The 24580-nt window shown below is 55.7% G+C and overlaps 6 protein-coding genes and 1 non-coding gene across 9 annotated transcripts; 5 read left to right on the top strand and 2 right to left on the bottom strand.

Annotated features, from left to right (window-relative positions):
- Positions 1–960: 960 nt before the first annotated feature.
- On the top strand, positions 961–2127 carry ABB37_08314 (hypothetical protein; the record flags this gene model as incomplete). The annotated part of the gene is made up of 1 exon (XM_015807277.1): positions 961–2127. The coding sequence occupies exon 1, from the start codon at positions 1138–1140 to the stop codon at positions 2125–2127; it is 990 nt and encodes a 329-aa protein (XP_015654226.1). The 5' UTR covers positions 961–1137.
- Positions 2128–2616: 489 nt separating this feature from the next.
- Positions 2617–9497, top strand: ABB37_08313 (hypothetical protein; the record flags this gene model as incomplete). Its single annotated transcript, XM_015807276.1, has 1 exon — positions 2617–9497. The coding sequence occupies exon 1, from the start codon at positions 4491–4493 to the stop codon at positions 9495–9497; it is 5007 nt and encodes a 1668-aa protein (XP_015654225.1). The 5' UTR covers positions 2617–4490.
- Positions 9498–11246: 1749 nt separating this feature from the next.
- On the top strand, positions 11247–12777 carry ABB37_08312 (hypothetical protein; the record flags this gene model as incomplete). Its single annotated transcript, XM_015807275.1, has 1 exon — positions 11247–12777. Exon 1 carries the CDS (start codon positions 11566–11568, stop codon positions 12775–12777), a length of 1212 nt encoding a protein of 403 aa, XP_015654224.1. The 5' UTR covers positions 11247–11565.
- A 243-nt stretch (positions 12778–13020) lies between these two features.
- On the top strand, positions 13021–15097 carry ABB37_08311 (putative 3'-nucleotidase/nuclease; the record flags this gene model as incomplete). Of its 2 annotated transcripts, none has more annotated exons than XM_015807274.1 (1): positions 13021–15097. In XM_015807274.1, exon 1 carries the CDS (start codon positions 13946–13948, stop codon positions 15095–15097), a length of 1152 nt encoding a protein of 383 aa, XP_015654223.1. In that variant the 5' UTR covers positions 13021–13945. The 2 variants fall into 2 exon arrangements, with proteins under 2 accessions (XP_015654223.1, XP_015654222.1); XM_015807273.1 differs by having other exon boundaries at positions 13808–15097.
- Positions 15098–17339: 2242 nt separating this feature from the next.
- Positions 17340–17411, top strand: ABB37_08359. The gene has a single exon. It is a non-coding gene; the product is annotated as a tRNA-Trp (tRNA).
- Positions 17412–17912: 501 nt separating this feature from the next.
- Positions 17913–20236, bottom strand: ABB37_08310 (hypothetical protein; the record flags this gene model as incomplete). The annotated part of the gene is made up of 1 exon (XM_015807272.1): positions 17913–20236. The coding sequence occupies exon 1, from the start codon at positions 19785–19787 to the stop codon at positions 17913–17915; it is 1875 nt and encodes a 624-aa protein (XP_015654221.1). The 5' UTR covers positions 19788–20236.
- An 871-nt stretch (positions 20237–21107) lies between these two features.
- Positions 21108–21800, bottom strand: ABB37_08309 (hypothetical protein; the record flags this gene model as incomplete). Of its 2 annotated transcripts, none has more annotated exons than XM_015807270.1 (1): positions 21108–21800. In XM_015807270.1, the coding sequence occupies exon 1, from the start codon at positions 21597–21599 to the stop codon at positions 21108–21110; it is 492 nt and encodes a 163-aa protein (XP_015654219.1). In that variant the 5' UTR covers positions 21600–21800. The 2 variants fall into 2 exon arrangements, with proteins under 2 accessions (XP_015654219.1, XP_015654220.1); XM_015807271.1 differs by having other exon boundaries at positions 21108–21738.
- Positions 21801–24580: the final 2780 nt, after the last annotated feature.

The following is a 24580-nucleotide window of genomic DNA, read 5'->3' as shown; positions in this document are numbered from 1 at the left end:
CTCTACTATATATATATATATATATATATATATATATCCTCATCCTTTTGTTTATTTTTCATAGTTACCAAACAGTCTTTTTATCTACGCCTTTTTCATTGTGTGTGTGTGTGTGTGTGTTGCCTTCACGCGCTATGGATTGATTATGAGAGAAAGCAGACGTGTTCGTTTGATGCCTCCTCTTCCTCCTCTCTCTCTCTCTCACGCTTCCCCTCCCTTGTGTTGTTGTGCATCATGGTAGAGTCTGCGCGGGGCGATCTCCCCGCTGTTGTTCTTGTCCGTTGTTGTTGTTTTGTCTTTCCAGGCGCGCACAGAGAGGGAAATATTAAAGCAGGCCTCCCCACCCTGGAGGCGTGCGTGTGCGTAGGGTGTGGGCGTCGCGCCCTCTTGTTTTTCCTCTTCGCTCTGTGTTTGTGTGTTTGCCAGTCGCCGTTTGCTTTCTTTTTTGCGTCCCTCTACGCCCTTCTCAACTCGTTGTGGATGCTTGCGTGTGTGTGAGTGGAGGGGTGGGTGGGTGGGTTGTTCCGGTGTTCGCTGTGAGGGAACTGTCGTTGTGCACCGCCCACCACGGGGTACCCCGTGAAGACGGACGCAGAGCAGGAAGAAGAAAAGTCCGGCGCAGCGAGTTTCATGAGCCGTCCATCACCGTCTCCGATCGTGTCTTCCTCGTCTTCGTGTATGAAGCGCTGTCTTCTCCGTGTTCGTCAACGATAAGAATAAACGCACAGCTGGCTTTTGATGCTCTTCCTGTCCCCCTGCGGTCAGCAGTGCTGCCTTTGAGCGTGTTGTCGCTCTTCTCCCTCTCTCTGAGTGCGTCAGCGGCAGCTTTCAAAAAGGAAAAGAAAAAGGAGGGGGAAATACCCTGCACGCGACTCCTTCACGAGAACGCACTACAACTTCTGACTTTGGCTCCTCTCCTCTGTGCCCCACCCTCTGCGTTGCTTCTTCGCGCTCTGTGCAGATGCTTCCCCAGAAGGCGTCCTTTCTTGTTTTGATTTTTTTGAAAAGCCGAGGTCAAGACGCGTGCAGTCGCCCGCACCACTCATTGGACACCTCCAAACAACCTTGACAACGCCATCGTCATCATAGCCCACAGCAGGAAATAAATTATTAGGGCAACCAACAGCGGCATGCGTGATGTCATTCAACGAAGTGTTCGAAGACACATGTGAGTCCTACGGCGTTGACAGCCGTCTGCTGTACAACGATATCGAGCAGCAGGCCAACAAGCGCTTCCGCTACAGCCGACAGCTCGTCAGCTGGAGTCGAGTCCTCGCCGTGACCGCCGTCGCCGCCGCCGGGGTGGCTGGTTTGGCTGCCTACTACCAACGAGCGCAGATACATCGCGTCTGGCGACTCCGCCATCCACATCGGGTGCGTCAGCTGTCGCTGCTCACGCTGGCCAGCGGTGGGGTCAGCGTGGGGACGCTTTTGTTTCTCATCAGCCCGGCAGGGTTCATGCGCCTGCACGACAAGGCGGTGACCCGGACGAAGCAGCTCGACGCGATCGCCGTCGCTGCCCTCGTGCAGGAGCAGAACTTCTGCACCCTGGCCGCGTGGGGGCGAGCAGCGGCAGCGGCGACGTGCAAGACACAAAGCTGCCGGACGAGCTCGCCGCGCCACCGGCAGGACCCGCAAAGGGCGGAGAGGCCCATCGATGGGCCGTTCGGCACTGCCGCGCCGTGGGTGTGGAGAGAAGTTGTCGTGGACCCGACGCAGCTCCTGTCAGAGCGCGAGGCAGCCAGCAAGCACGCGGCAAAAGTCGCTCGTGAGGATGTAGTTCAGACGTTCGAGAACACGCAAACGGAGGCAGAGAGGCGGACGAAAAGGAAGGAGGCGAGCAGCAGCAGCAGCAGCGACGCCGTTCGTGACGGGGTGGACGAAGCGAAGAAGGCATTGGCTGCAGAGCTGCTCGTCACTCGGTCGTCATCGTCGTCGCCGTGCACCACCGCCGCGGAGAACGCGCAGGCCGAGAAGGGCGCTGAAGGGTCTGACCTGCCGGCGCGGCGGCGTGTGTGGACACGCACGACCGACACGGCAGAACTGCAGACCATCTTGGCGGCCACGGTGGACATGTGGGAGTCGCTCGTGAAGGCAAAGGCGGAAACCGTCGCGGAGGTGTTTTAAAAGAATGAGGGAGGTGTGCGCGCGCGTGCGTTGTTGTTTGGCTGCTGGTGGTTTCTCGGTGCTCTGCTGTGATTCCCACGCGTTACCGTGTCACGTTAGGTGCTCACATGGCGGCACTAGAGAAACGAATTCCTTTTCAACCGATAATAATGATTTAAAGAAAAGATACTTGCAGAAACGCCGGTTGCGCTCTCTGGTGGCGCCTCTTCTCCTGCGACGTGCACTTTCATTGGCGAAGTTTGCGGCACCTTTGCGCTACAACACGTGTGGGTGCGTGTGTTTCGTAGAAAACCCGAATCATGCCAATCTCCGTGTGTCAACGCAGAACGAACCGAAAAGGAAGGGGAAACGTAAAGTATGGGGCTCATCATCATTCACGTTCTCCCCTCTTCTCGCATGCCTCTCCCACCTCCTTCCTATGCTCCTTCACGCATGTCATTCTACGTATTCCTCTTTGCTACGACACATTGAACTGACGGCGACAACAAAGATATATTATTATTTTTTTTAAGTGGTCTCTACGCTCAAGGTATTTTATAGGTATACATATATATATATATATATTTAGATATCTATTTATCTACGAATCCGTGAATACCTATAGGTGCAGCGTCACACAGTACGACGAACATTATCAACTACAGTGTTTTCTTTTTTCTCTTTCCTTCTCTTGTGTATCGCACCGTTTCTTTCTTTATCTTCTACATTAGAAATTAGGCGTGTGTGTGTGTGTTTGCATTTTGGAGAGCGCGCTTCGTATCACTGTCGCCGTTGTTGTTTGCTCTCGCTGTTCACGCGGTGTCTGCACGTGTCGTTGACAGAATTTATTCGCCCCGTTCTCACCACCTTCCACTTGCTGCCTTCAACTCGTTGTTGCGTGGAGCGCCGAATATTTTCTTTCCTTTCGCTCCTTCTGCGCCTGTTGACCCTTCATCTGTTATTATTATTATTCCTCTCTCTTTTGTAAGAAGAAGAGAAACAGACGTGTGCGGTATTTCTTGTGTGTTGTCGGTGTTGTGTGTGTGTATACAAGTGTGTTCCTCGACACGCGTGTCACTGCAGCCTCGTTGCCTTGTTTAATCCTCGCAAACAGTAAAAAGAGAGGAAAGCTTTCTTTATCGCTCGCCGCGTCTCTCCCACTCTCTCTACCACTCTCTCCCTCTCTCGTCGGACGGCGCGTACTTACGCGATATCGCCTGGAGTTTCCTCAGCGAACGAAGAAACAAACAGAAAGGGAAAGTAACGGAGCAGAAAGATCATTGAGAGCGTCCCCGCCACATCGGTGTATTTATTTATACACGGCTCGTGGTGTACTGTAATTGCCTTTTTTTCTTTTCTTAAACACTACTGTACTGGTGTTGTTGACGAGTATTATTACTACTTTTCTTCTTTGTATTTCTGGACGTACACCCACCCACGCACACACCCCCACACGCGTGTCTATATATACCCCCCTCTCCCTCTTCTCACCTTTCGGGGATTGCGAAGCTGGTGTTGTGACGGGGCGGACAGTTGCTTCGTGTGTTGTTTGGACTGGCAAATATATTTCTTTCTCTCTCTCTCTGTGTGTGTGTTACCTCGATCTAGTTTGAATTTATAATTGTTATTTTTGTTTTCCCCCAATCACTCCGGCGTTACCTCACTGGAGCAGAGTCCGTGGTCTTTCTTTGCCTCTAGTGCGTGTGGGAGAAGAGAAGCGAAGCAAAGTATATATATATATATATATAGGCTCCTTATTAGTATTATTCAGAGTATTAAACCCCCACCACCACCTCCCGAATTAGATCTTCTTATTTACTTGTTTTTTGTTGTTTTCTTTTTTCTTTTCTGGCTGTTGTCGTCTTCACCCGTGTTGGCCTTCTGCGTAGACGAGAGTTGTGCTCACAACTGCCGTCGCGCGGCGAAGGAGCGAGAGAAGTGCGGCGGTGCTGCAACGAACGCAGCACGAACGGGGGAGATTATTTGATACAGAGCACACCGAGCGAAGAACTCAAAACAGAATATTTTTATTTCTTTCTTTTTCTCTCTCTCTCTTTCTTCTAAAACAAACGGTGTAACTGTCTGATCTTTGCAGCTGCAGAAGAAATAGAGTCAAGAGCGCTTGTGTACTGTGACCCCTGTCATCGCGAGCTCCACCGTCAGTGTTTCATGATTATTACTATTACTGTTATTATTTCTCTCTTGTATTTTTTTGCGGAGTATTTAGTTCTATTGTTGTTCTTCTTTTTTCTCCCAAATACATTCATTTTCCTGTTCTTTTGCCGTTTCTGCTGCACAGAAGTTTCAGCGTACCGCTGCTGTTCGTTGTTCTCCTCCGCGACAGCGGATAGAAAGAAGCAGCAGAGAAGGAGTACCAGCACAACATGTTCGCCGAGACGGAGAGCGAAGAACTGCTGAGCCTGCTGTCGCAGGTCCGTCTAGTGGTCGACGAGGAAGCACGTACAGACGAAGCACACCAGCGACAGCAGCAGCAGCAGCAGCAGCAGCAGCAGCAGCAGCAGCAATTTCGCGATGTCAGCTACGCCGCGAAGCTCTCCATGTCCTCCATCACCTCGCCGAGTACGATGTCTGGCGCGATCACCACAGCACTCTCCGCCGGCAGCGCCAGGCGCTACACGGCCTCCTCCACCGCAGCCGGCAGCTGGACCGTGCACGACGGCGGCGTGGCGGAGACGATACGGAGCAGCAACACGCTCAACGGAGTCGACGGTGATGAGCCGCAGCAGAAGCGCTTCCACGGCGCAGTCGCTGGACGGACGCCGGCGACTGGTGTGAAGATACTGCATGCGCCGCGCAGCAGTGGTGGGGTGCAGTGTGCAGACGCCTACGCCGTCAGTGAAGAGGAGCCGGAGGAGTACTACGATGTGTTGCGGCAGCCGAAGCAGCTCTTCTTTATGGATGCGCACCGGCGCGATGTGCTGCCGTCACAGCAACAGCACAAGTCACCTGCACAGCGCCGCACGCCGTCGTCACCGTTTGTTCTCAACGGTGCAGCAGCAGCAACAGCGAACTCCATTAAGACGCCGGCGATCGCACGCGATAACACTTCTCTGTTGTCCAGCTTACCCATGCAAAGTGGTGGCGGCGGCGGCAGCAGGCGATCTGCTGCGTCCACGGCCGATACGTCATTCAAGCCCATCATGGAGTCGATCAGCGCTGCCGTGGAGGAGGAAAGCGGAGGTCTCCCTCGTGCCTTTCCCCGCACCGTCTCGCCAGGAAGTGCAGGTGTGATGTCTGCCGTGCTGGCCGGATACACCCAGTCCCTCAATCAGGAGGGTCTGTTGGAGGAGTCAGCAGGCGGACACGACGACGCACACGTGGGTGGGCTGTCGCGCATCGCCGCAGAGTTGGGGAGAAACGCCCGCGCAGACGGTGAAGCAGCCGTGGCGCGACGCGGCGTCGAGGTGGGTGATGAAGGCGGCATTGGTAGCTGTGGTGGGGAATACGATCACGATGCAGCGCGAGGTGCGTTCACGGACGCGTGGACGCCGGCGAGAGGCCTCTGCAGCACCTCCGCGCGCTCGCCGTACACCCAGCAGCAGCAGCAGCAGCAGCAGATGGCGCCCGCCAAACCGCAGTTTGATTCCGCCCCTCCCACCCCTTCTTCCCCGCTCTTCACCGCAACGACATCAGCAGCAGCAGGACGGGCGTCAGCCTATGCAGACCCAATAGTGATGCGTGCGGCTCGCAGCAGCGCTGCCGGCGGCGGCGGCAGTGCCGTCTCCACGCCGCTCAGCGTGATGGCCCCTGCCATTCCACGCTCTCAGCAGCTGCTGCACGGTGCCTCTTTGGCTGCAGCGGCGAGCGCCGGGACTTGTTTCTACGTGAACAGCGACAATGCGACCTATCCGCAAAGTCACCGCAGCGGAGCAGTGGAAAATGAGGCGGCGTGGCGGGTCAGCGTCGAGGCGGAATTAAACGAACTGCAGCGGGCCGGCCACATGAGCGACGCCGCGGTCGGTGCGCCGCACGCCAGCAGCAACAGCAACAGCAACAGCAATAACAACAATAACCCGCCGAAGTGCACCACGCCGTCCACCACGATTTCTCCCCTCGCCCCCGCCTCGACTACTCCCTATCATCAGCTGCTCAGTCAGCTGCGATACAGCCCTCAGCAGCAGCAGCAGCCAGGCACGGGCACGCGTGCGAACACACCGCCCGATCGGCGTGGCTTTTCCGCAATGCAGCCGCCGATGCCGGTAATGCAGCGCACGGCCTCCGACATGTCATGTGGCGCGGACGCTCCGGCTCCTGCGGCCGGTGCTGCTGCAGGTGGAGGTGGGTCGGCTCTCTACGCGGGCGGAACGTCGCGCTATACGGCAAGTGTGTCCTATACCAGCCCCTGCTCAGGCTCCATGGAGGCAGTCGGCGGCAACGGCAACAGCAACGGTACTAATGTGTTGCCGCACTGCAGTTGGCCACAGGTAAGTCTGTCGCCGGCGGAGGCTGCCGCCCTGTGGGATCGCATGAGCCCCTACGAAAGAGCCGCCGCCGCTGCTGCTGCGTCGGCTGCGTCTGCGTCAGCGACCACGGAGTCGCACACGGCACTCTTTCACACTCCCGACACCGTCGCGAAGCCGGTCACGCTCTCCTCTATCGCCTCGCACCTGCATGGAGGAGAGATGAACTCGGTAGAGGATCTCGCGTGCGCTCGGCAGTATCCTCCACAGCCCCAGCGCTTTCCTTCCCCGCCTGCCTTCACAACGGCCGCGGCCTCGCCAGCGAGTCTGCTGCGTCGACCCGGCAGCACCGCTCGTCTCTCCGAGGCCGGTATTACAAGTGGGCCGGCGAACCCGCTTTTCCCCGCTGTGCAACAGCCACAGCCACAGCCACAGCAGAGGATGATGATGATGATGTCGCCCTCCGGTACCCCCGCCAAGCCGATGCCGCCGCATGGCTGGACGAAGCAACAGCCGCAGCCGCAGCAGTCTCAACCGTCTGCGTACGCGCAGCTCACGGCGGCACCGCGCTCCACGACGTCTACCATCGGAGCAACGGCGGCGGGGGCACCCCCGCGTGGTACGCGCCCGCCACAGCAGTTTCAATCCCCCTCCGCATTTCGCCGTGGCAGTCCGGAGGACGCGACAACGACGGCGGGCAACGCGAACAACAACTCGCCTCCGTCTTGCAGCCTGCGTCCGTCTCCGCAGATGCGCGCGTCGGACGGCAGCTCGCCCGCGCTGCGTCGCTACGTCATTACCACGCCTAACGCACGCGCCAACGCAGCCGGCAACGCCCACCACACCTCTACCGCTAACTACAACAGCATCAACGGCACGAACAGCGCGGGTAAGCGGAGTGGCGGCCGGGGGAGCCCTCTCGGCCCGTTCGGCAGCGGCAACGGCGCTCCTTCCGCGGCGGCAGGGCGTGAGAGTCGTCCGCGAGTGCAGCTGTCGCACATGGCAGGCGTCATCACCACCGCTGCGGCGGCGGCGTCATTGCGGTCACCGCTGAGCAACTCCACGGCCTCCTCCCCCTCGCACCACAACCCGCCGTACGGTCCTTCCGTGTTGTCGCCACACGCAGCCACCTTCGGCGGCGGTGGTGGAGCGACGGTGTCACCGTACCACTACCACAGCCACGGACCCAGCGCGGCAAACACCGCCGCCGCCGCCGCGAGCTACAACGCCGCCTCCGGCACGAATGCGGTGAGTGTCACGTCCGTCTCCCCCGCTGCGGTGCGGGCGCTGATCGAGCGTCTGCAAGCGGTGGCACCCGCCGTGCTGTCGGGCAGCCCCACAGCCGCTGCCGCTGCCGCGACGTCGGCTGCGACGGACGTTGATGCCTTTGCGGCACCTTCGCTGCTGGGCGGGGGTCTCAGCCACACCAGCACGAGCAACACGAATACCTTCACGAACGTGCCCGATGTGGCGTCCGCCTCCGTGATCTTGTCCATGTCGCACGATCAACACGGCTGCCGCCTGCTGCAGGCCGCGCTGGATGCCGAGTGCGACGGCGGCGGTGCCGGCGGAGAGGAGGCGGCTGCCGGCCACTACGAGCGAGAGGGCACGGGCAGCCCGGCGGAGAGCAGCAGCAACAGCAGCGGCGGCGGCGGCAACGCGGGCAGCGTGGCAGAGCGTCGCCGTCAGCGCCGCGCCGACGCCTTCTACCGCTCCACCGCCGTTCAGGTGATTCTGCGAGCCATTGAGCCGAAGCTGGACGCGGTCATGGCGGACGGTTACGGCAACTTCCTGCTTCAGAAGGTGTTTGACATGGCCCCCGACGCGGAGCGGCAGCGGCTGCTACGGCTGCCCTCCTTGCAGCACCACCTCTGCGAAGTGGCCTGCTCCCCGCATGGGACCTTTGCGGTGCAGCGGCTCGTTGAGACGGTGCGGAACACTGAGGAGGAGCGGCTTGTGTTTGTCGCGCTGGAACGTGATCTACTCCGCCTGCTGACCAACGCGAACGGCGGGCACGTCCTAATGAAGGTGATGGAATGCATTCGGCGCCAGTACACGGCGCTGGCCACCACGGCCAATGAGAGCGCCCTGCCCACCGCAAGCAGCGGTCCAGCTTCTCCGTCGTTGCGCGGTCTCCTGCAGGACCGTGTCGACGCCCTCTTCACCGCGATGCAGCAAAACTTACTCTTTGTGTGTCAGCACAAGCAGGGCTGCTGCATCGTGCAGAAGTGCCTCGACTTCCTGAACGCGTGCTCAGGGCTCTCGCCGAACACGACAGCTGGCGTCTCTGCCACCCCCACCACCACCAGCACTGCACGCAGTAGGAAGGAGGTGGAGGAAGAGAGGGACACAGCTGCACTTCAGCAGCAGCCAATGGATTACTTCGAGCGAATGTCCGCGCTGCTGCTGCCTCACGTGCCGGAGCTCTCCGTCCACCCCTTCGGCAACTACGTCGTGACGCGGCTGGTGGATGTATGCTACGCCCGCGGCAGCACCGCCACCATCGACGCCGTCGCCACGGTGATGCAGCACGAGTTGGTCCGCATGTGTACGAGCAAGTTCGCCTCGAACGTCGTGGAGCACATCCTCCGGCACTGCAGCGAGCGCCGGATTCGGTCCATCTGCCAGACCCTCATGACCAAGTCAAGCTCGTCTTCGCCCTTTGCGTCGTTGTCGTCGTCGTCTGCGGCGCAGGTCGCAGCTCTCAGCCCCGCCGTTGCACGTCTGCCGCTGACGACTGTCGTGATGGACTCCTACGGCAACTATGTGATTCAGACCCTCCTCACCGTCGCCCCCGTCGACGAGTTAGCCTCCGCGACGTCGGCGGAAGGAGGAATGCTCCCGGTGCTGCAGCTGCTGCTGCCGCTGCTGAGCTCGCGCAATTATGGCCGGAAGCTGGAGACCAAGACGGAGCTGGCGCTACTGCGCGTGGAGCAGTATCATCAGCAGCAACAGCAGCGGCGTGTGTAAAGGGGTGTGGAGGGAGAGAGGAGGAGGAGGAGGAGGAGGAGGAGGAGGGAGGAAGGAGGAGAGAGGGAGGGAGGGAGGAGGAGGAGGAGGAGGGAGGAAGGAGGAGAGAGGGAGGGAGGAGGAGGAGGAGGAGGAGGAGGGAGGAAGGAGGAGAGAGGGAGGGAGGGAGGAGGAGGAGGAGGAGGTGTTGTGGTGTGTTTGCGTGAAACAGCAAAGCATCGCTTTTCTTATTTGTTCTTTTTATCATTATTTGGATATACCTTCGCCCCGTGTGCTTCAAACAATGCGTGTGTGTATGTGTGTGTGTGTGTATTTCAAGTGGTATTGGATTTTTTTTTCCGATCTTATTTCTTTTCATTCACGTTAGTTTTAATTGTTATTGCTGTGCATACACGAAAGCCACGGACGGCAAGCCTTTTTCCTTCCGTGTTGCCGTGATGCTTCTTGCGACTCGAGCTCCTTTTCTCTCCCCCTTTCCAAACCCACCATCTTTCTCCCTTGTCCTCCTACAGACGTGCGTGTTGCTGACCTGCACTTCCCCTTTCTTGCTCTGTGAGAACTTGTTTGTTTTTCTTGCTTGCTTGCTTGTGTTTTTCAACACTGCCAGCGACTGCACAACGAGGAGTGCAAGAGTTTAACAATATTGTTCTTCCTACTATTGCTAATTCCCCTTGTACCATTGCTAGTCGTGAGCGGCTCTCTTTGCTTTCTTTCTTTCTCTTGCTCTTTCTTATCCCACTCAGACTACTACGTTGATGGTGGTCGTCAAGTCTCTTCCTTCCACTTTGTTGTTCTGTGTATCCGTGCGTCGATACGTCAGCTATTTAACTGAGCGAAGCACCGGCACGTAGAAGAAAATAGTTATTGCTCGTCCAACCGCATCCTTCTGCGCATGCTATTGGACAGCTGATATGTATGTGTGAATGGAAAGGGGGGAAGGAGTTGGAGTGGTCGATGCAACCCCCCACGCGCACACCCCCACGCGCCCCCCGACATATATGTGTTTGCTTGTTTGTCCGTTTGTTTGTCGTGACGTAATGGCTGTTGTGGTGATAGGTTTCTTTTCTTTGTATTTAACTGTGGAGGAGATATATATGCGGTACCCGATATGTCGGAGGCGGTGATCGACAGGCAAAGTACATTCTTCTTCATTGCATGGAGCCAAGCCGTGCGCACCCACGCAGATACACATATATATATACGGATATGAATATGAAGCAATCCGCCCTTTCTTTTCCTTTCCTTTTCTATATTGGCGCTCGTTTGATTTTTTGAATTATTATTATCGTCACGATTTGTACTACTGTTGTCTTCAGAGTGTATTTTTGTTAGCAGAAAGCCATCTCACGCCAGCTGTTGTTGTCTCTTTTACACACTTGTGTCGCTTGGCGGAGGCGACTCGTTCGTCCAGCGCGCGCCAAGTCGCGGAACCTCTGCACGTGGTCTCGGCCTATTTACATATTTATATATGGAAGTGAGCTAGTGGCAGAGCCAACTTCCCTCATTACTTACTCTGTTGCGCTGGCAACTGCACGTACAGGCACACATGAAAGCCGGCATGCGTGCGCTCTCCTTTCGTCGCCTCGCCACAAATTCTGTTGCGAGTTCGGCCCGTGCGTATTTAGGTTCCTCCTTTGCTTTTCATCTTTCCCACCTGTTGTGTCGATCTACCCTTCTCTGTTAACACCGCTGACGCCGCCACCCACATCACGCATCCCTGACGTTACCGGTGTTTATGAAAATGGGAAAGGAATCTCTTTACAGCTTACGTTGCTTCAGCAGCGCATCGAGACCGACTGCGTTCCTCCTTCATATTATTATTATTATTATTATTATTATTATTAGTTCTGCGCTTGTTGTTCGCACCGCAGCGCCTACGCACCTCTACTCAGCCAAAAACAACACTTTTCTCCGCTATACACCTCCACGGCCGCGCACACAACCTTCTCTTCTCTCCCTCACAAAACCAAAAGGAGAAGAACACATTCGGATATATATTTTTTATGAATACAAGCACGCCGACCACACAACAGTTAAGAGCACCGCGGGAAATTGGAAAGAAAGAAAAATGGCCTCCGTGATTGTAGCGGGTGCCACCGGTGCGATTGGCCGCAGCGTCGTCCAGCACGCCATTCGCCAGCCCTCCATCCAACGTGTTGTGGCCCTGACGCGCGCCGCCAACGTGACGGAGGCGAACTACGCCCAACTTTTTGGCGTCGGCACGCAGAACCACGCGGCGGGTGGCGACGCGAACAGCGAAAGGGAGCATCTGGGCAGCTCGTCGGAGGTGGTGATGGTGACGCCGCAGGAGGCGGCGAAGATCCAACCCGTCACGATGGACTGGGAGGCCTTCACGAACGCCTGGTCGACGACGTCCGCAGCCGCTGACTCCGCCGCAGCAACGGACGCTCTCCACACGTACAAGGACATCTTCGCCGGCCACACGTACGCGGCGATGTGTCTCGGCACGACCCGCAAGGATGCCGGCAGCGCGGCGCAGTTCACGCGGTGTGACTACGATTATGTGATGGCGTTTACGGAGGCGGTGCTGACCTACTCGGCGCCGGCGGGGCTCGGTCCGGCTGCGGCCTTTATCCACCACGTGAACGACGCCGGCGAGGTGAAGAAAGGCGCCGTGTCTGCGCAGGCAGCGGCAACAGCACCGACCGCTCCGCCGCCGCCGTCATCCACGAGCTCGGCCTCTGCCAAGTCCACCGGCACGCTGCGCGCCTTTTGCCAGATCAGCGCGGCAGGGGCGGACAGCAACTCCTGGTTCTTGTACATGCGAACGAAGGGCAATGCGGATGAGGCGACGGTGGAGCGCATCCACCAGCACAACAAAACGGCGGCAGCGGCGGCGGCGCCGATTCTTCTCTTCCTCCTCCGCCCCGGTCTGCTGAACCGGCACGGCAAGTCGCGGTGGAACGAGAAGCTTGCGAAGGCCATCCTGCCCTCGATGCCGGTGGAGACGTGCGGCGCGGCGGCCGTCAGCTGCTTCGTCGAGCCGGAGATACGGCAGGCCATCACCGCGACGGCGCCGCTGTCCGCGTCGGCGCAGGCGACGTTGGACGCGCAAAGCCAAGAAATGGCTCGCCGCGGCGAGAGCACGATTTTGCTTGGCAATCCATTCAAGACAACCACGACGATGAAGAAGGCGGGGGTGCCGAGCGAGGAGGACTTTGCGTACGTGTACGAGCTGACGAACTCCACCATCAAGCACCTGGCGGGGCGGCTTACCGAGGAAAACAAAGCAGAGGCCACCACCGCAGGAGAACCTTAAAGCGTTGAGCACTGTTCAACTCCGACTGCCACCGCACTGGTTGTTCATTTACTTGTTGGCGCTGCTTAGCACGGACTTGTCCCTCTTGGCATCCTCCTTTTTTTTAGGATTTTTCTCTCTTGTCTTTCTTCTTGACGTCCCTTCTTTGTCGAATTCGTGCGGGTAGGGGGGGGAGGGGAGGGCTTACACATGCATACACATATATATACACACACATGTCTACGCATCTACGCATCTACACCAGCACTTAGCGCAATCGCTCGTCTACTTCACCAAGTATCTTTCCCTTTCGCGTCCGAATATATTTCCTTCGGCCTTTTTGTTTTTCCTCCTTCCATCCGCCCCTCTCTCTCTCTCTCTCAAGTAGTTAGCTTTCTTTTCTTTATTTTTACGCCAGCTCTGCTCACCTCATCACGCGTTATTTGTTTGCTCCGCGCTTCCCCACGCCAGTGTTTACATGCGTGCGGGGGGTAGCTCGTATGGGTATTTCTCCCCCACGGTGTTCTTCTTTCCAGTTTTTCCCCCCTTCCCACCTCTACACATACACACACTGAAGGAGAGAACGGGAGAGAGAGAGGGATAGGCACATTTAGCCGGCGTTGACGTCTCCGTTCCTGTTGCATCGTCAAGTACTTCTGCAAAACGGCAACAACGCAAATAATAGAAAAAGAAATGCAAAACCGCAGCGGCGTACGACGCCTGGAGGTGCCATCGACGTGTCCCTGTCGCGTTGCTCTACAGCGCATTCGTTATTCTTATTACTCTTTGTGTATGTGTTTTCCTCCAGCTGTTGTCCCCGTGAGCATTTCGTGGGAAAAGGGAGAAAAGTACAGCGGCGAGAGAGGCGCGGCAGCGCTTCCAGAAAGTCATCGTCCCTCGTGTTCTTTGCCGTTGCTGTGTGCTTTCCCCCACTCGAAGCTCACGAACCGCAACATGAATGGATTAGCGGCTCTCCGTCCCTTCTCCCACTCGTCCGTTTTCTGCATATTTTTGGTACTCTTCTTCTCCTTCACGTCCGCAAAAACTCAAAGAGAAAAGCGCAGTATTTTATTTCTTTTAAAGGAATTTCTAGAACCGGTTCACTGCAAAGAGCAACGTGCATGCAGAAGCAGCTACACTCGCACCCATCGAAGAACCTCTCCCACACGCACTCTAACACAGACACGCAATGGCTGCCGTCAGCGCACTTCTCCGTGTCCTCAGTGTGACGCTGTTGCTGCTGGTCATCGCCGTGGCGGTGCCGACGCACGCGTGGTGGGGCAAGGGCCACATGGCCGTCGCCGAGATCGCACGCCGCAACCTCAAGCCGGACGTGCAGAAGAAAGTGGAGGCGTGCGCCTCGGTGCTGAAGACGATGGGGCCCTTCCCAAGCACCACTACGATGGTGGAGGCAGCACCATGGGCAGACGACCTCAAGTCCCTCGGCCTCACCACCATGGCCACCTGGCACTTCATCGACCAACCCTACAACCCAGACAACATCACCATGACGATCAACCCGATCGAGAACGTGAACGTGGCGACGGTGATCCCGATGCTGGTCACTGCCGTGACGGACCCTAAGGCCACCACCGACTCCATCACCACCTCCATCGCCAACCTCATCCACTACGTCGGCGACATCCACCAGCCGTTGCACGGCAGCTGCCTCTTCTCCGACAAATACCCCAAAGGCGACGCCGGCGGCAACGCGCAGAGCGTTATAGTGGACGACAAGGGCACGAAGCAGAAGCTGCACGCCTTCTGGGACTCGATGGCGGAGGGGCCGCAGGTCGACCCGCCGCGCCCTCTCAGCCCCGCCACCTACGCGGAGCTGCAGGCCTTCGTGGACGACCTCATCGCGAACAACATATTTACGGAGGCGGAGAAGATGAACACCAACACCACGGTCATGGCCATGGAGAGCCTGGACATGGCGATCAAGTACGTCTACCCCGGCGCGGACAACGGCGCGGTGCTTACGCAGTCCTACAAGGACGCGGCGAAGGTGATCTGCCACCAGCGCGTCACGCTCGCCGGCTACCGCCTCGCCACGGTCATCAACAACGCCCTCGAGAACGTGCCCCTCAGCGCCATCCTCAAGAGCGAGAAGGAGATTCAAGAAGAGGTCGAGGTGACGCAGACGGGCGACACCTACAACTACTACGCCATCAGCGGCGTCGAGCGCGGCGCCGCCGCCGGCATCTTCCTCTCCTGCTTCGCCATCGGCTGCCTGCTCGCCACCGCCGTGATGTACGCCATCTGCTTCGTACGCCGCTCGCAGCCCCGCGGGAAGAAGGCCGAGCACACAGTTGCGCCTGCCCACGACGTGGACGCCTAAACAGCTTTCCAACAACCATAAAGGAAAAAGTGGAAAGAGGGAGATTTCATTACCCGCACACGCACACGTGAAAAACTGCAGAGGTGCAACGGGCCGGGGGGTAAAATGGGGGAGTACAAGAGAAGAACAAGAGAGGAGGGAGAGCATCTACTAACCGAATCGGAGGAAAACGGATGGTAGATGGTGATCCTTCTTTTTATATTATTTTTTTTTAGTGGAACTGCTTCCTCTGCTTCTCTTCCTCTCCCATTTTATCGACGTTTGTCTGGACCAACAAAATAAGAAAAAGACTCCGCGAGCTGTGAAAGTGCGGGAGGGCGACAAGGCGTAGCAGCAGTTGCGCCTAACACACCTTCAACTCACGACAAAAAAAAGGCACACGCTCGCCATCTTTTTTTTGATATTTATTTATTCACTTGGATTCCTTTTTTGTATTTTTTATTGTTTTCTGTTTCTGGATTTTTGACGCTGTTAACTCACGCCTTATGAATTTATTGGGGTTGTTTTTTCCTTAGCTTTTATACCTTCGTTGACGTGCTTCTCACCGCGGTCGCCCTCTCTGTTTTTTACATTACCCTTGTTGTCCTTCTTTGAAACCGTGGCCCTTTTTTTCCTGTTGATCTAACAAATCTTGCTTCCCGTGTGGTCCCCACGGTTCCTGTTGTAGTGGCGTTGACGATCAGCCACTTCGCACAATTGTTTTTCTTTTCTTCCTTTTCCTTTTTTTGGTTTCTCTTCTCTCCTGCGAAAAACGAAAACGTTTAATTATTTTCCATTTTTTATTGTTTCTTTAAATCGTTGTTTTCTCGTCATAAAATTGACTTGATTCCGCCCTTGTGTCTGTGCGTGCGGAGGGCGGGATCGCTTGTCATCTCTTTTCCGATGTATGATGTGTAGCAGGACCGCCGTCGCCGGAGCTGCGACATTGCACCGGAATGAAGCTTGGGGCAGCGCAGAAGAGTGCCCGTGAAGGCTGTAAAGACACTGGCGCAACGGAGCAACAACAACAAAAGAAACAAATACGTACACACTGCACTCGTTTATACTCTCCTGAACTGGTTTAATGGAGTTCATTTTTGTATTCATGCGTAAATGGACTACTTCACTTTTTTGCCGTTGTTTATGGATTTGACGACAGCGTAAATTTTTAAAAACGCTCGTTGTCGGAGCAAAACGCATGAGCTCGCTCGAGGGACTCGCTTAACTCCCCTCTCGTCAAAAACGAAGAAGGGGGACGTCGCGTTGTCTTCAAGTCGTTCGAAGGCCTCTCAAGAAAAGAAAATCTTGTTAATGACTCTCTTTTATTTAGTTGTTTATTTATTTTTCTTTCCTCTTTTGGTTTCAGGCTTTTGGCTCTCCTCTTCGCGGCGCCGTACGGAGCGAAGCGGTGACGCCACAAACGGGCGCATTTCCCCGTACCCACTCTTTTTCTCTCTGAAAGAGAAGACACGAAGAAAAGAGAAAAAGAATAACAAACAAAGAGGGGAAAATGCGAAACACACGACGGCCTCACTTCTTTTTGTCTGTTTTCGCTGAGTGCTTCAGGATACAGAACAGTACAATATATTTCTCAGTGCACACTTCGGTGCAGAAAGGCAGTTGGAAACGCTTAGATTAATATTATTAGTTTTTTCTTGTTGTCGTTACCCCTCGGGGTTTCCTCTTCTTCTCTTGACATTCGTTTACTCGACGTCACCAAAAATATATATATATATATATATTCTCTTGTTTCTATGGATTGTAAAGTGCGCGCTCGTGCGTGAGCGGGCGTGTGGGACGTCATTATCTTGTTACTTCTCTTTTTGTCTTGTTCTCCCACCTAAGGCAGCGAGAGCCTACGGCTCAGTGAAGTCCATTAAGCAGTTAAAATGCATAGAAACACTTGAAGCAGGCATGTCTTCAATAAAAGAAGAGGTGAACACAGCGTGCCGAGTGCACGCCTATCGTACAGGCCGCGTTCAGCGCCGTCTCCATTGGGAATTTAGATAAATAAAGAAAAACGAAAAGGGCCGGGGTGCACGCTGATGTGCCGCGCTTCCTTCTCCCTTTCATGACCGCACCTCTGCGCTTTTCACTTCTCCCGCCTTCGCCGCCGTTTTTGCCGCAGCGTCCGTCGCCGTTTGCGCGCCTCCGCCCTCAACGGACCCTCCGCCCTCGCCCACCCGCCAGCCCCTCGGCAGGGGGGCCTAAGGCGCCGCCCATTCGCATCCGAGGCGTCCAGCACAGACTGCGAGTCGGCAACGGGGGCTTAGCTCAGTGGTAGAGCATTGGATTCCAAATCCAGGGGTCGCAGGTTCAATCCCTGCAGTCCTCACTTTTTCCCTCCTCGCCAGCCGCGAAGAAACCCTGCCTCGGAAAGGCGAGGAGGGGAGGGCGGCGGCCTCGCAGAGAAAAGAGAGAAGAGAGGAGAACAGGGGGGGGGAAACGGAATGAGGAGGGGGCGGCTGAGGCAGCGCTGCGCCTCCTCTTCGCTCTTTGTCTTGGGGCCGCTGCGCGCACAACAGCGGCGCCACGGCGGCGGATCAGCGGGGGAAGCAAAAGCCGTGCCGCCAGCAGCGTGTCCATTCCCCATTTCTTCTTTTCATTGCAGTTTGCACGTGTGCGAGAACGCGTGTGTGATCCAGCGCGCACCGCCCGGCTGAGGAGGGAGAAAACCAATGATAAACGGAGAGCATCACCATCAAAGAAACGGCAGTGCAACAGCACAACAACAAACCCAAGCAACAAACAACACAGATGACAGCGCGCGGCACCCAAAAGCGCAGACACCGACGAATCTCCCCCCCCCCCCGCGCGCATTTTTCTTTCTTTCTCGCTACGAAAAGTCGAAGACGGGTTTATTGGTCAGCGCTGCCGAGGAGGCCGGCACAGCACGCGACGGCGTCTGCCCCGCGTCCTTCTCCCCCACCGCCGTGAGCGTCACCAGCCCGTTTCCTAGCTCCACCACCGCCTCCCCATGCGCAGCACACCGCCGCGCCGCCGCAGGATTCAACTTCTCCGTTTCGTCTGCCCTTGTGGGGGCGAAAGAAGACAACCGCTGTTGCCGCGGTCGCGTAGCGCTGCGGTCGCGGCTGCACCTTTGGGTGTGAGCGTCGTCGTTGCCTAGCAGCTCCTCCGTGCGCTGCCGCAGCGCCCGTTCCATGAAGGCGTGGGGGTCGCCGCCGCCCGCCACAGATGGGCCACCCATCTCCGTCAGGGAGACAACCAACACCGAATCTTCACTTGTATCGTGCGCCATCGGCGCGGATGCGGGTGGTGGCGAAGAAGAAGACGCGGCGGCGGAAATGAAAGAAGGCGGGGCCAGCCCGCTCTGTTGGTCCTTGTTGCTGACAAAGCCCACTTCGTACTTGTCTTCTTTTTCTGCTGCTGCTGCCGCTGTCATCATCGCCGTTGTCGTGGTTGTGGGCGGGACGTGGGACATGCCGATGGGGCGTTGCGTCGCCGCAGGTGGCGGCAGCGCCGTCTCCGTCGTGCCGGTGGACAGGAGAAATGGATTGGAGGGGTGCAGCTTCACCACGTGCTCCGCCGGCGAGGGCGAGAGCAGCGAAAGGCTCAACGTCGGGTCCTCTGCCGGTAGCATCAGCGTCGCCTTGATCGGGTGCGGCACCAGCTGCGAGGACGACACATCACACTGCGCCGCTTCTTCTTCCCCTCCGGAAAGCTCGGCAGTCGTGACAGCAAGCCTTGTCATGTCCGCACGGATGGTGTCATGCTCGATCAGATGGCGCCGCTCACGCACTTCTTGATCCCACTCGAGAATGCGTGATTCGGGGGTCACCCGGGCTCTCTCTGCCGTGGACATCGTGGTGGTGGTGGTGTGCAGCACACCGTTACTCGATTGCACTATCACAGAAAGCGCCGATGGGGTCTCGTTCCGCGGACCCACAGACCCCGAAAGGCCTCGTATGGCCTCCACCACCACAACCGGCGCCGCAGCAGCAGCCCGTGCCTTCTGCTTCTTCTCCCGCTGACCGCCCTGCGCAAACGCAGCCGTCGCCGCAGGGGCGCCGTTGCTGTTTGCTGCCTCTCCCCCACCCTTCGCGTTGCCCGACGCCGCTTCGGCGGAAAACGGGAAGCACGCAGTCAGCACCACGCCATCGCTCGCCCACAGCGTCCGCCCTGCTGCGGTGGAGACGCCAGACGTCGGCGGCACGACAGCCGTCCCGCCGTGCGCGGCCAGGGAGTAAAACGCAGCCGACGGGTCCGTCGGCGCTTGCCCGTACGCCGGCGACGGCAGAGGTGAGATGCTCACCGTTTCGCTGGTGTAGGTGCTCGCGGCCCACACCGGCGCTGTCTGCAGCGACGCAGCCGAGTACGCCAACTCCTCCTCGCGCGGGTCCGCACTTGCGAAAAAGGCCGAGCCCTGCGCGTGCAGGTCGGCAAAGAGAGCGTTCTCGCGCTGCGCGTCGCGATGCGAACTGCGTGCGGCGGAGGGCAGACCCTGCAACACGCTGTTGTTCGCTGCTGCAGTGGCGGAGCTGACTTGGAGCTCCGCTACCGCTTCTCCGCGTGCATCAGTGAAGGTGGTCGGCGGGATGACGGCTTGAGGCACATCGGTGGCATTGGTGTCTGCGTTACTACGGCTGCTGCTGCTGCTGCTGCTGCGCTGGTAGCTGACGGAGTCCGCCTCCGAGGAGCTCGAGCTGGGTACGAGATTAACATCAAGCAGCCACGACAGCGCCGCGAACATCTGAAAGAGAGAGACAGAGAGAGACAAGCGAATATGATGAATCAAAGAGAAGAGACAAAGCACGAAGGAGGCAATCAGTCCGCAACGTTCAGACCTTGGTGAAGAGGGCACCACCTTCTCTCTCTCTTGGAGAATAGCAAAAGAAGCTAAAAGAAGTTTTTTAAAAAAAAAAGGATCTGCTTTGCCGATTTGTCTACGGCGAAAGCTGCACTTCCCAGAAAGGGGAAAAAACCCTGTTTTGATGATCAGGGGGACCAAGCGCAGAAGACAACAAGACCCCGAGCTGGAGGTCGAAGACGCAAAATGACGACGGCAGCGCCGCTTCGAATAACAACGCACAACACAGACGAAAGAGCTGGCTTCCAGCACGGCAGCGACAGCCACGCTTGGGCACGAGTTGATTCTACGGAAGCAGTGCTGGGTATGATTGACGTCTCCGCCCTTGCGCTGATTGTGTTGGACAATAGACTCGTGAAAAGAAGAGGAAAGAAGAGGAAAGAATGAGGAAAGGAAAAGAAAAGGTAGAAGGCGGACTCCGCTGCGGGCAAGGGCCGTCCAGCACTTCGAAAGAATCATGAGCTCTCACGCATGGAACGAAGAATAAAAGCACTTGGTTTATGTTTTGTTTGTTTTTTCATCGAGTACGTATGTAAACGGTAGCGTGCATAAACAGTTGTTTGCTTGCTTCTGTAACAAGAAAAACGAAGAAGAGAATCTTCTTAACGTTAATGAGTCGTACCACGATAGCCAAAACGGTCGAAGGAGCACGTGCGAGCGGACTTCACGCCTCGCTCAGTGAGCCGCCGAGTCTTCCCCCCTCCACTCAGAAACCGCAAAGGGGGCGAAAGCACAGAACTAACAAAAGACGACACCACCGTAACAGCGAGAGACACAGAGAGAGAGAGAAGCATTGGATACAACAAACGAAGAGGAATAGCGCCTCCACGCCTTTTCACTCGGACCAGGAAAAAACAAAAAATGATAATGACAATAAATTGAGCGACACAGAAGAGAAGAAGAAGAGGCGACTCGTAAGCAGGCGGTGGCGATGCAAAACGTCGTCCCATTCACACTTGTTCAGAAAACTGGAGATCAAAAAAAAAGAATTATCCTGAGATGCGAGGACACCACGACCAGGATGAAAGAACGGGAAACGGTGACGCGGCCAGCGAGAGGAATTGATCGATCCGAGAAGCCTCAACACATCTCAAGGAGAGAACAATAAAAAGGAGGGGAATTCTCCTTCAGGAGCCATCGTTGGCCACTTCCACTCCATTCCCTTTGTCTGAAGGGAGGAGGGAAGAAGAAGTGATGGCCTCCTCAGCGCTTCGCTTTCTTTGCCTTGTCGAACTCCACCGTCACGCCGCTCACGGTGACCGACATCTGCCCCTTTTCATCGTAGTCGCACCAATCCTCCGACAGGTCCGCCTCCTCGAACCTCGCCCCGCTGTTCGCCACGACAACCCACTGATTGTCCACCTCCATCGCCGTCGGCTGCCCGCCGCGCACCTCAAACACCGCGATAATGTTCGCCGCGTTGTCCTCCACGGCGCTGTAGTACCCCGACCCCGCCGGCACCGGCATGACGTCAACCGTCACATCGCTCTTGCACGCCTTGCACTTCCACACAAAGTGGTGTGTTCCGCCCTCCCGCTCGTGCGTCTCCTCCGCGTTCACGTACATGGTGTTCGCCGACTCCTCCTTGCAGCTGGCACACTCAACGCGCAGGCCCCAGACCCGCTCGGGCATCGGCTCAATCCGATCCACGCCCTCGCTCTCGTCGACATACATGACAGCATGGAAGAGAGGCATGATGGCCCGCCCCGCTGTGGTATGGTGTGTGGGTGCGTGTGCGCTTGCTGTCGTTGCAAAAAGAAAAGCAGAAGCCCCTCAAGGTACCGAGAGGAGAGGCGATTCAGAAAGCCCTCCTTGTATTACGTACGTATTTGCTATTTGTTATGAAAACGGTGAAGCGCAAGTGGTGCGTGCGTCGCGGCGGAAATCAGGAAACCTCCCAAAAAAAAAGAGAGACATAACATTGAAAAGGTGAGATGGAAGAGAGGAGGAAGTTGCGACAGCAAATCGTCGTCATCTTTCTTTCCTTTGAGCGGCCTACCAAAACCTGTGTTGGCATAGCGCGGCAGAGCTGTGGATCAAGAACACCTTTGGCAAGAGAGAGAGAGAAGAGATGAGCAACATCGCCTCTGACGCTGGCGTCACTCGATTCGCAGAAGTACCACAAAAGAAAGAGTACTTCAGTAGCTCTTTCGCTTGCGCACAGATTGCAAGAAGTCATCGCCGCGATCATCTGGAGTTATTCCACCCAGAACACCGCGAAGCGAAACTCAGCTGTCCTTTCATGTTTTATTCTTATAATTCTTATAATCGGAGGAAGACACATGTAAAATGCTTTTTTTTCTTGAAGGTCACACGAACACACCACCGTCACACGCTCCTGCGCCGAGTCGTACGGAAATAAAGGAAAATGGGCAAATGCCACTACGAAAAGCAAAGGCGTGAGTAACGCTTCATGAAGACTCAATCGCAGGTAGAAGAAAGCGCCGGTATGCCGTTATTTCAAGCATGGCAGACTCTTCTTTCCTCTTCCGTTTGTTGTTGTTGTTGTTGTTGTTGGACGTGAGATCGGCGTGTACGGTGAACCTTCAAGCATTTACACCGTCAAAGGAAAACTCCGTTCAGCAAGAAGGTAAGGTAAATACACGCACACACACACACACACACACACACACACGTGGAGCACCACCACCAGAAGAAGAAAAAAACAAGAAGAAGGACGCCGTCACTCCGACTCTCTTCGAGCAATTATCCTACGACGAGCCTTTTTTGAGCGCGTGTGTTTTGTCTCTGTGTGTATTTTGGCTGTTGCTATTGTTTTCCAGCGCGTCTTCCTTCTTGGAAGCTTATATATTCTTCTTCTCCTGCTTCACAACCTCACGCGAGTTCAGCCGCAACGTTCATCCTTCTCTCCCTTCTCTTCCGCTTCGTTTTGCCAGTCCCGCTTCGAGGAAGCGCGTCCCACATGGGGCACCAAAACAAAACCAAAGAAGGAGGAAGGAAGAGGTGAAGAAAACAAGAAGAAAAAAAATGATTCAGAAGTGAACCGAAGAAGGTGTGCGTGCGTGCGTGTATGCGTGTGTGTGTGTGCGTCGCTTTCTTTTTTTCCTTTCTCTCCTCTCTCCCCTCTCACTTTGAGACCTTCGCGAACGTACGACGAGGAAAGAACTTATGAAAAAAAAGAAAAACATTCATACGACTAAGTAGAAGTAAGGGGAGGTGTCTTCATTTAAAACAATAGTAAAAGTAACAAACAAGAACAAGAACAAGAAGAAGAGAAAAAATCAGCTACAGTAAATTAAAAACAATAAAAACATATATATATATATATATACACCACCTCCCCTCCCCGCGCGCTTCTTGAGAGTCCTCTCTTGTTGCTGCTGTTGCTGCTCGACGATCACGAGTGAGGGGGGGAGGGGGAAGGACGTAGATATATAAAAAATAGTAGTGACGTGAATTCAGGAAAAGAAAACAGAGAAAAGAAGATAAATACTAAGGTGAGTGGACGTATTATCGGCCTCATTTCGTTTCGAGGTTTCTTGTTGTTATCATTTTATACATATATATTTGGGATTTTTCTGCTGCTGCTTTTTGCAGTTATTTCTTTGAAACGCTGTCATTGTTTTCGCTGTCGAGCAAACGAAGGGGAAAAGGTGGAAAAGGGAAACGCATCTGCACAGAAATATATGTCTTATTTCGAGGCGGAGCGGCACCGAAACCGGGGAGGGGAGGGAAGGGAGGATGCGGTCTCGGAACAATAAAGAACTTGGGGGGAAAATCCAAAGAAGTAACACTCGCAATCGGAAAAAAAGTTGTGAGAGCACTAAAGCAATGGTGAGGACTTAGAAGAGAAATATATATATTACCAACAGTGCCTTCAGCGCTTCTTTTCGTTGATGTACTCCCTTCTTCTTCAATATCCTCGTCGCTGCCCCTCGTGCGATGGCTCGCCTGTTCGTTGTTGTATCCTAACCTTCTTTATTCCCCCCTCCCCCCTCCCCCCACCGATTACGGCTCGAGCCCTCGACAGCGCAACGAAGCTTTGAGCACCCGGAAAAAGGCAGATAAATAGCAACCAAAGAAATGAAGACGCGACGCCAACAACGTCCACTCCACATTTATATTTCGTTTTTCTTCTTTCACAATTTCCGTTTCTTTTCCTTCTCCTGTTTTGATTTGAGAAAAGCGAAGGCCGTCCGCTCTAAATAAGAATACAAAAAAAGGTAAAATATTTATTTTCTTTTTTGATCGCTCGCCGTTCTTTTGATGAAAACGTCGGAGATGAAGTTGATGGGGATTTCTCTTCGGGACACTCCGCTTACAGGCGGTTTGCGGGGGACTTGTGTGTGTGTGTGTGTGTGTGTGTGTGTGAGGGGGTGGAGGGGGTGCCTACTCTCTCTCCCCTCTTCACACACACCACCCCGTTCGCATCCCGCAGCGGAGCAGGGCGGGGGAGGGGAAGGGAAACACCACAGACCAGCGCGAAGGTGCACAAGAACGCAAAAAGCCTCTCTTTTCCTTTGCTTTCTCTTTAAGTCCTTCGATTTACCCCACTCTCTCTCTCTCCTCGAGTCCTACCCTCCTTACATCGACCGGCGGTACATCTCGATGATGTCCTCCTTCGTGCCCTGGCGAGGGTTGAAGGAAGAGCACACATCCCGCAGCGCGGCATCCGCCAGGCGCGGCAGGTCCTCCTCCTTCGCGCCCATCTGCTT

The sequence above is a fragment of the Leptomonas pyrrhocoris genome (genome assembly GCF_001293395.1).
Source record: "Leptomonas pyrrhocoris isolate H10 chromosome Unknown, whole genome shotgun sequence".
Lineage (NCBI taxonomy): Eukaryota > Euglenozoa > Kinetoplastea > Trypanosomatida > Trypanosomatidae > Leptomonas > Leptomonas pyrrhocoris.
This window is presented reverse-complemented; position numbering and strand designations above follow the sequence as displayed.